This window comes from Rhinopithecus bieti, unplaced genomic scaffold (assembly GCF_001698545.2).
Source record: "Rhinopithecus bieti isolate Rb0 unplaced genomic scaffold, ASM169854v2 scaffold_31072, whole genome shotgun sequence".
NCBI classification, from domain to species: Eukaryota; Metazoa; Chordata; class Mammalia; order Primates; family Cercopithecidae; genus Rhinopithecus; species Rhinopithecus bieti.
This window is the reverse complement of record NW_016813477.1, coordinates 261616-271495: the sequence shown is the minus strand read 5'-3', so window position 1 is coordinate 271495 and position 9880 is coordinate 261616. Positions and strand designations below refer to the sequence as shown.

The window sequence follows — 9880 nt, the reverse complement described above, 5'->3', positions numbered from 1 at the left end:
TGTTAAGAAAATTTTTGTGGTTTTATTGTATCATGAGGCATTGAAACATCTGAACAAATCAATGTCTGGGCGGTGAGGCAGCTGCTTTCTCCTTCACTTCTTTGGGTTACTAGAGCAACTTGTCAGTAGATTAAAAAAAAAAAAGGACAACCTTTTGCATTACTTAAGTCTTTCCAAGGCATGCGCTGGTACAACACAAATTTCTCCCATCAGATGCAACTAGTCTAGCGTCCAAACATCATGCACAACACCTCGGTGGCAGCAGCGCACTGCGCCCACTCCCGCCGCGGCCCTGCTCATTTGTGCATGATATTTGGAGCATCTGGAGGAGTGGGAATAGTATTGGGAAGAGGAGGGAGGAGGAAACAGCATGAGTGCCTAGTTGAGAGGAGGTCAGCCGAAGTTGTGCAGGGCAAGCCTGAACATGTCATTGGTGCAAACCCAAGCATCGTTGATGTTCTTTAATAGGAACATCTGGTGGAACCCCATGATGGGGTCTTCATCCGCCTTAAGCTGGCCCACAACCATGCTGATGATGCAGCTATCTGGAGTGGGCTGATGGTCCTGTGCGGTGATGCTGTGCTGGATTTTCTGGAACGGAAGGCTAGACAACTTCTCCACAATGGCAGCTTTCCCCTGGAACTGTTGTCCTTCCCACGTAAGGCATGACGCATCAATGTAAATTGCGCCTAGTTGGGTTCTATCATTATCAAATAACTGGTAGTAATGTTGAATGAAGCTGGATCCAATCTGCTCCCAAATTGGCTTGTCTCCCATTCTGGAGCGTCACCCGGCCTCACGGAGACCCGAGGGGCTGGCACGATGGCGGCAGCGGCGGCGGCGGCAACCCAGCGCGGTCTGCGACCGACTGTCCCTTCCCCCCTGCCTTCCTTCGCCCGCCCCGCTGCACTCTCAAAAAATTTGAATACTTTTATGCTTTCAGTGTTCAAAGACTTTTATAGCAATTTGGCAGCATCCTGTACTTACCTAGCTGCAGATTGGCAAGAAAAGACTAGTCTGTGGCCCACTCTGAGTAGCACTGTTCCAGATGTCATGAATATGGCTAAAACTATCCCGTACCTTGTAGATTAGAGACCAATGTGGGAAGGAATGGCACAGAACAGCAACAATGCCAGTATTAGCCATGGGAGCTTGCCATCATTGTTTACTTTGACATACCATTCCAAGGAAAGTAAGTGCACACTGTAAGAACATTTAAGTCTATTAAACAACTCATAGTAATGCCATCAAAGTTTTATATTTAAAATATACCTAAGTTAAAGTTAAATCTCAGAATAAAAAAAAATCCTTCAACTAACCACATCACATATTTAAATGAGTACTGTGAACTAGGGGTTCTACATAATTGAACAAAAGGGGCCCTTTATGTTTCACAAATCTGTAGTACAAATCATATCACAGATTATAAAGTATTCATCACAAGGAAGGAGCTTCTTCTGGTTTGGCCTGGACCTGTAGTGTTACAACAGTGGCGGAGAAAGAGGTGGTAAAATTCCAGCCGGAGTAATAAGCTGTTTGGACAAGGAGAGAAGAGGAAGGTGGGAAATGAAGGAGGAAAGGAAGCAGCAGAGAGAGGGAGCTGTAAGCCCCCAGCGGGATTGCCATCAGGGAGCCAGACCCAGGGGTGAGAATGTGAGGTCCGGTTAGTAGAGCGGCTCAGTGGTAAAGTGATAGTTACATAACACCACCAATACTTTGGTTTTAAAAATGTCAAAACTTCAGTTTGTTTCTTTTTTTCTTTTCTTTGAGACAGAGTTTCGCTGTTGTCGCCCAGGCTGGAGTGCACTGGTGTGATCTCAGCTCACCGCAACTCTGCCTCCCAGATTCAAGTGATTCTCCTGCCTCGGCCTCCTGAGTAGCTGGAATTACAGGCATGCGCCACCACACCCAGCTAATTTTTGTATTTTTAGTAGAGACGGGGTTTCACCACATTGGCCAGGCTGGTCTCGAATCCTGACCTCAGGTGATCTGCCTGCCTCAAACTCCCAAAGGGCTGGGATTACAGGCATGAGCCACTGCGCCCGGCCCAGTTTGTTTCTTTATTTGAGGGTGAGAAGATCCCCTCCTATAATTTTGACGTCAAGGAAACCTCTCTAATGTTTCTTTGCACTGCCAAAATTCACAGCTCTGAAACATCAACACTTCCCTTATTTCCCTCATCTATGAGGAAACACAGAGAAATAAGTCTGTTTTCCTAAAAGCAATGCCCTCAAATGGCTGTAAAAGAGTACAATGGCCAGGATTGTGGGAAAAGAGTCCTGGTCACAGACAGAACGTCAACAATGTAACACTGTGGCCAAGTTCAGAAAAAATGCCTACCAGTGACAAAGGTCAGGTCTAGGGTATAAAAACAAACCTCACTCTCACAGCCTGCTGCAACATGCACTGCAGTTTGGCAGTCTTTGTCAAAATAAAAATTGTACTTGCTTTTCTTTTGGTTCAGCAATTCTATTTCTAGAAATGTATCCTAGAGATATGTTGATGACTGAACAGAGTTATTCAATGCAGCACTATTTATATTAGCAAAAGATTGGAAATCATCTAAATATCCACAGATAGAGGTCTGGTAAATAAATTATGGTCCATCTATACAATGCAATGAATACTAAACAATCTTTCAAAATAACAAAGCAGCTCTGTGTAATGGTGGCACAATATCCAAAATCAATCAAGTTAAAAAAAAGGCAGGTGCAAATCAGTGCATGTCATACAATGATACATACAAAAGTAGTAGTAAAATATGTATCTGCAGGACTTGGTGTGCACAAAGTACCTCTGGAAGGAGACCTAAGGGGCTGTTACCAGGGACTGACTCTAAAAAGAGGACCATGTCCAGAGGACAGAGATGGGACAGAAACTTACTCTGCCATTAACCTTTTTGAACATATTTGAATTTTTATTCATATGTATGTTTAAGGCATTTTTTAAAAAGCTACATTCCAGCTCTACAGTGGCAGTCAGAATCCTGATATCTAAACAGCAATGTTAGAGAAAGATAAGCCAAATAACTTAGTTAGCTTTGGCATCCAGTGCCCTGCCAAGAAGAAAACCAAATGCCTCCTCACAGTGGTTCAGCTTACAGGTTATTCCAGTTATTATCCTCTCAAGATATTTTAGCATCTTGCAATTTACATTTGGCCTTGATAGTAGTTCACTTCAGTTGTCCAAAATGTATCAGTTAATCTTCTGCAGGTGACTTCTGTAATAAGAGCATCAATATATAAGATATTTAAGCAGGATTTAATTACCCAGTAGTTGGAGAGAATTTGAATTCTTTTCACTCTCCAAATTTTGTAAAGATAAAAAAGTATTAAAATCTGCCAGGCAAGGTGATTTGGTAGGAAAAAACAGATAAAATATGCTGTGGGCCAGGTGTGGTGGCTTATGCCTGTAATCCCAGTACTTTGGGAGGCAGAGGCAGGAGGATTTCTTGACGCCAGGAGTTCGAGACTAGCCTGGGCAACATAGCAAGATGCCTGCTCCCCAACCCCGATCTCTACAAATTTTCTTTTTAAAAATTAACCAGGCATGGTGGCATGTGCCTGTAGTCCTAGCTACTTAGAAGGCTAAGGTGGGAAGATCCTTTGAGCTCAGGAATGCGAGGCTGCAGTGAACCATGATAGCACCACTGCACTCCAGCCTGGGTGATGAGCGAGACCCTATCTCAAAAAAAAAACGAAAAGAAAAGAAAAGAAAAGAAAAAAAAGGTGCAGTTTTGTCATATAAAAATACTTATTAATATTATTCCAAGTATTTAACATATGTTTACATGACTACATTTTCCTTTTGAGCATCACTCTTAAGATTTTCAATGCAGAGCATCATTTTTCTCCTGATGATCAGAAAATCAAAATGCTCTCTCTACTCCATCCTCCTTCTAAATAATTATGTCTCAAAAGCTAGACAATTCAAGGGCTAATTATATCCAACCAACATATAAATTAAAAGTTCACAGGTTCATCTTAGAAATAACAACTGAGAAAGAACATTTACACTTATTAAAAGCCTTACTTCTTGCCTGCATTATTGAATGTGCAATTTGTTCATCCTGAGAAATTATGGTGAAGTTAAACACAAACAACACTTTCTAAGTTAATTACAAACAGATCTTCTTCTCTGCAATTTACATTTTAGAATCCAGCTTTACACCATTTTATTTCCTTCCAGCTGAAGGAAAAATGTTGCTAGCTTAAGATTGTCTTGGATGAGATCTGTGATTTTAATAAAAAATTAAGGCAGTCACAAATTCACTTATGCCATAGAATAATAATTCTAGTCCCATTAGAGAGTTATCTAAAATGACCCAAATCAGCCACATTTCTGTTGGCATATAATTAACTCCTGCCCATATAAATATAATGCAGATTCTCCTCCAGCTGAAACTGTCCTGGTCCTCTGCCCTCTCCTCTGAATCAGCAATAAAAGAGTTCTCTAAAATCCTATTTGTAGTCTACATCTATACTCACTAGTGAAAGTATAATTAAGCCATCCTTTTTTTTTCAAATTGATCTAAATATAGCTGGCTATTCATTCAGAATAATATTTGAAAAATACTTTTTGCTTATAGAAAAGCAAATGAGGAACAAATTAAGAAGTAAAAGATCATGTTTAAGTTTGAGGCTTTAAAGTTACATGCATCTTGCAAAGAGAATTTAGAGTCACTGATAACCTACCAGCAGGTTCAAGCAGAAGTCCTGCATGCAGCGAACCTCAGTGAGGTTTGCGTGGATCTCCAAGAAGAGATTTCAAAGATGGGAGCAAGTGCCATCCTTACGCCTGCCTTACAGGTTCTACACCCCTTGAGCCTGGCTCATCTGGCTCAATATCAATTGTAGCAGAATAGATAAGTAAATAACTATTTATATACTTAGTGAGAACAGATGCAGCCCCTAAATATAAATATGGAAATCCTGGGCAACATAAGTGCTTATAATAAACTGCTTAAGACAAAAAGGCAGAAAAACATTGTTATCTACAGTGCTTATAACTCTAGAGTAAGTTAAAATAATTATTATTTATTGAGCACATACTTTGTGCTCAGCACTTGACATAATCCTCTTAATAAACATACAAAGAGGTTATTATTATTCCTTTTTTGTAGATAAGGAGACTAAAGATCCTGCAGGTTGAGTAACTTGCCAGCCATAAAGCAGCTGAGCTGAGATTTAGTCCAAAATCTACCTGATCTCAAAGGACCCAAAGGAAATATTAAAAAATGAAAACAGTTTAAAGAGAAACTGGGTGTTAAGTGTATTATGGCATTAGGCAGAGTGGAAAGCATTCTTTATGCTCAGATAGTGTGAAATCCTACCTTTGCTATATTCTAGATATATGACTTTGTTACTGAACCTCTATCAGTCTGTACAACCACATCTGCAAAAACTGGGACCATTTTCTATTCAGGATAATATCCGAGCAAGTGGTGAGCCAGTGCCTCCCCTACAGCAGGCTCCACAGTACTGCTCCTGTACTCACACCACCAAACATCACCTGCAGGTTAAAGAATTTTAGACTTGCAAGTTATCTCTGCATTCATTTGGTTAAACGCCCTCATTTTTTTTTTTTTTTTTAATTTTTATTTTGCTTTGAATCCTGGAATACACGTGCAGAATGCGCAAGTTTGTTACATAGGTATACGTGTTCCATGGGGGTTTGCTGCACCTATCAACCCGTCACCTAAATTTTAAGCCCTGAATACATTAGCTATTTGTCCTTATGCTCTCCCTCCCCTCGCAACTCTCCCACTCCAGGAGCCCCTGTGTGTGTTGTTCCCCTCTCTGTGTCTATGTGTTTGCATTGTTCAACTCCCACTTACAAAACGCCCTTTTTTTTTTTTTTTTTTTTTTTTTTTTTTTGAGACAGAGTCTTGCTCTGTTGCCCAGGCTGGAGTGCAGTGGCAGGATCTTGGCTCACTGCAAGCTCCGCCTCCCAGGTTCGTGCCATTCTCCTGCCTCAGCCTCCCGAGTAGCTGGTACTACAGGCGCCTGCCACCACGCCTGGGTAATTTTTTGTATTTTTAGTAGAGACAGGGTTTCACTGTGTTACCCAGGATGGTCTTGATCTTCTGACTTCGTGATCCACCCGCCTTGGCCTCCCAACATGCTAGGATTACAGGCGTGAGCCACCACACCCATCCCAAACTCCCTCATTTTTAAGAGTAGGAATCTTGAAATGAAAACTTAGCCCAGACACTAAGTTACTGGTGAGTTAGTACCAAATCTAGGACTAGAATTTAGGTCTCCTAACTTCTTTCAACCTCATCAAGAGGCCTAGTTAGAGGAAGGGAACAGAGGAAAAGCAAAGGGAGATATATTAACACAGTCTTCTAATATAACCCCAGGAAACAACTTCAAATCATCTGAAAGGCAGATATCTTTCATATGACCTGGACAGATAAGGTTCCTCATCTCACTTCAAACACTTTAATTAGTTGGTTTCTCAAAGTACAAGTTGTACCTTTGGTCTGAGATAGAGGAAGGCAAACTTCTGGAGCAACAAAAATAAACTTAACAGATACAGTTTTGCCGTGTCTCAGTTTTTCTGAATTCTATCTCTGGCCTACACACGATACTAATTTCCATGTTTGTTCTATTTTCAAAAGAAAAAAGAGGGAAGGGAAAGATGTTCTATGATCAAATACTAGATCCTTTTCTTGGAGATACAACAGGTACTGTATTATATTAAACACTACAAACTTTAAAGGAAACTTGTTAAATTCTTAGCCCAATCTTTAGCTGAAAATGAATTATCCTCACTGGCCCATTGAGTGTGAAACAAATGCTCCACAGAATAGACCTAGGGCTGAGGTTCTCAAAACGTGGTCGTGAGACCAGCAGCATCATCAGCATGACCTGGGAACTGGTTAGAAATATGAGCTCTCAGGTCCAAACCCAGACCTACTGAATGAGAAACTCTTGAAGTGTTTCCCAAGTTCTCCAGGGTCCCAGTTAGAGCTAAAGGTTGATAACCAAGAATGTAGACAACTCTTCAAGGTGGTTTTATCATGAATATTGGTTGTTTTGGGGGTTCTCCTAGGGGTAGTGCTTTCAAACTCCTCCTTAGGAGTGAGTAGAGCAAGGGAGCAGGAGAGAGATAAACATGTACCAGGCTTCAGGGCCGATCACCTAGCCTGTCCCTATCACGTTTGTCTGTTTTATATATAAGGTTACTGACTAAGGCTTTATTTAAACGAAATTTTCACAGCTTAAACAAAAATTTGAAACTTACTGTTTACAGATTTTAAGCAGCTTAGCAAGTGGATCAACTTTAGTGCCTGCTAAAGAGTCATAAATGCCAATTAATCAGTCAGATGGTCCTTTGGAGCCTGCGGGCTGGAAAAGAAGGACCAGGAGCCCTGAAGCAACACAGAGATCAAGATTCCCACTGCATTACACTATATGTATCTTTCTCCTCTGCACTGAAAAATGTAAAATGCATATTAGCACTTGTCTGGAATGTGGCTAACTAGAAAAGACATTTTGGGAAATGTGCTCTGATTTTCACTTCCAGACCTTCTTAAGATAAAGTCTTATCACAAAAGCCACATTCTTGGAAGCAACAAAAATGCAACATCCATAGATTCTACTAATAACAATGTTAAATACTTTTTTTTTTTTGAGACAGGCTCTTGCTCTGTTGTCCAGGCTGGAGTGCAGTGGTGTGATCATGGCTCACTGCAGCCTTGATCTCCTGAGATCAAGCAATCTTCCTGCCTTAACCTCCCAATTAGCTGGGACCACAGGTGTGCACTACCACACCTGGCTAATTTTTAAATTTTTTGTAAAGACAGGGTCTCACTATGTAGCCCAGGCTGCTCTTGAACTCCTGAGTTCAAGCAAACCTCCTGCCTTGGCCTCCCAAAGTGGTGGTATTGCAGGCATGAGCCAGTGTGCCTGTCTTAAATATTTGAATGTTAAATATAAACCATTAGGATAATTCTTACTAATTAAGATTTGGTAATTTTAAAGAAAAATAAGAAGATCCCAGAGCAAGAAGGCCGAATGGCAGCAGCTTCAGCCTCCAGCTCCCAGCACAAGTGACACAGAAGATGGGTGATTTCTGCATTTTCAACTGAGGTACCAGGTTCATCTCACTGGGGAGTACCGGACAATCGGTGCTGGTCAGCCGGTGCAGCCCGACCAGCGAGAGCTGAAGCAGGGCAGCCATCGCCTCACCTGGGAAGCAAAAGGGGGAAAGGAATACCTTTTCCTAGCCAAGGGAAACTGAGACACACAACACCTGGAAAATCAGGTAACTCACACCCTAATACTGCACTTTACCAAGGGTCTTAGCAAATGGCACACCAGGAGATTATATCCCACACCTGGACAGGAGGGTCTCATGCCCACGAAGCCTCCCTGGTTACTAGCACAGCAGTCTGAGATCTAACTGCAAGGCAGCAGCCAGGCTGGGGGAGGGGCGCAGGCCATTGCTGAGGCTTAAGTAGGTAAACAAAGACACCGGGAAGCTCAAACTGGGTGGAGCCCACCGCAATTCAAGGGGGACTGCCTGTCTCTGAAGACTCCATCTCTGGGGACAGGGCATAGCTCAACAAAGAGCAGAAGAAACCTCGGCAGAGGTAAATGACCCTGTCTGACAGCTTTGAAGAGAGCAGTGGATCTCCCAGCATGGAGGTTGAGATCTGAGAATGGACAAACTGCCTGCTCAAGTGGGTCCCTGACCCCTGAGTAGCCTAACTGGGAGACATCTCCTACTAGGTGCAGACCGACACCTCACACCTCACATGGTGGGGTACACCCCTGAGAGGAAGCTTCCAGAGCAAGAATCAGACAGCAGCACTCACTGTTCAGCAATATTCTATCTTCTGCAGCCTCCGCTGCTGATACCCAGGCAAACAGGGTCTGGAATGGACCTGAAGCAATCTCCAACAGACCTACAGCTGAGCGTCCTGACTGTTAGAAGGAAAACTAACAAACAGAAAGGAAAACCACACCAAAACCCCATCAGTTCGTCACAGACATCAAAGACCAAAGGCAGATATAACCACAAAGATGGGGAAAAAGCAGGGCAGAAAAGCTGGAAATTCAAAAAATCAGAGTGCATCTCCCCTTCCAAAGGAACGCAGCTCATCGCCAGCAATGGATCAAAGCTGGATGGAGAATGACTTTGACGAGTTGAGAAGAGAAGGCTTCAGTCGATCAAACTTCTCAGAGCTAAAGGAGGAACTACATAACCAGCGCAAAGAAACTAAAAATCTTGAAAAAAGAATGGAAGAATGGATAACTAGAATAACCAATGTTATTAAAAGAGAAGTCATTAAAAGAACTGAGAGAGATGAAAACCATAACACGAGAACTACGTGACAAATGCACAAGCTTCAGTGACCGACTCGATCAACTGGAAGAAAGAGTATCAATGATTGAAGATCAAATGAATGAAACGAAGCAAGAAGAGAAGTCTAGAGAAAAAAGAGGAAAAAGACATGAACAAAGCCTCCAACAAATATGGGATTATGTGAAAAGACCAAATCTATCTCTGATTGGTGTGCCTGAAAGTGACGGGGAAAATGGAACCAAGTTGGAAAACACTCTTCAGGATATCATCCAGGAGAACTTCCCCAACCTAGTAATGCAGGCCAACATTCAAATTCAGGAAATACAGAGAATGCCACAAAGATACTCCTCGAGAAGAGCAACTCCAAGACACATAATTGTCAGATTCACCAAAGTTGAAATGAAGGAAAAAATGTTAAGGGCAGCCAGAGAGAAAGTTCGGGTTACCTACAAAGGGAAGCCCATTAGACTAACAGCAGATCTCTCAGCAGAAACTCTCCAAGACAGAAGAGAGTGGGGGCCAATATTCAACATTCTTAAAGAAAAGAATTTTCAACCCAGAATTT

General features: G+C 42.0%; 2 protein-coding genes across 4 annotated transcripts in view; both read right to left on the bottom strand.

Annotated features, from left to right (window-relative positions):
* Positions 1-907, bottom strand: part of LOC108512899 (nuclear transport factor 2) — a 2720-nt gene extending 1813 nt beyond the window's left edge. The window contains exon 1 of one of the 3 annotated variants that reach the window (XM_017848455.1): positions 1-907. In XM_017848455.1, coding sequence (XP_017703944.1) covers positions 394-777 — 384 coding nt within the window. In that variant the 5' untranslated portion in view covers positions 778-907 and the 3' untranslated portion in view covers positions 1-393. The other 2 variants (XM_017848457.1, XM_017848456.1) reach the window with 2 other exon arrangements.
* Positions 1-9880, bottom strand: part of LOC108512893 (rab11 family-interacting protein 4-like) — a 164755-nt gene that overhangs the window by 72259 nt on the left and 82616 nt on the right. The gene's annotated exons all lie outside the window — the stretch shown is intronic.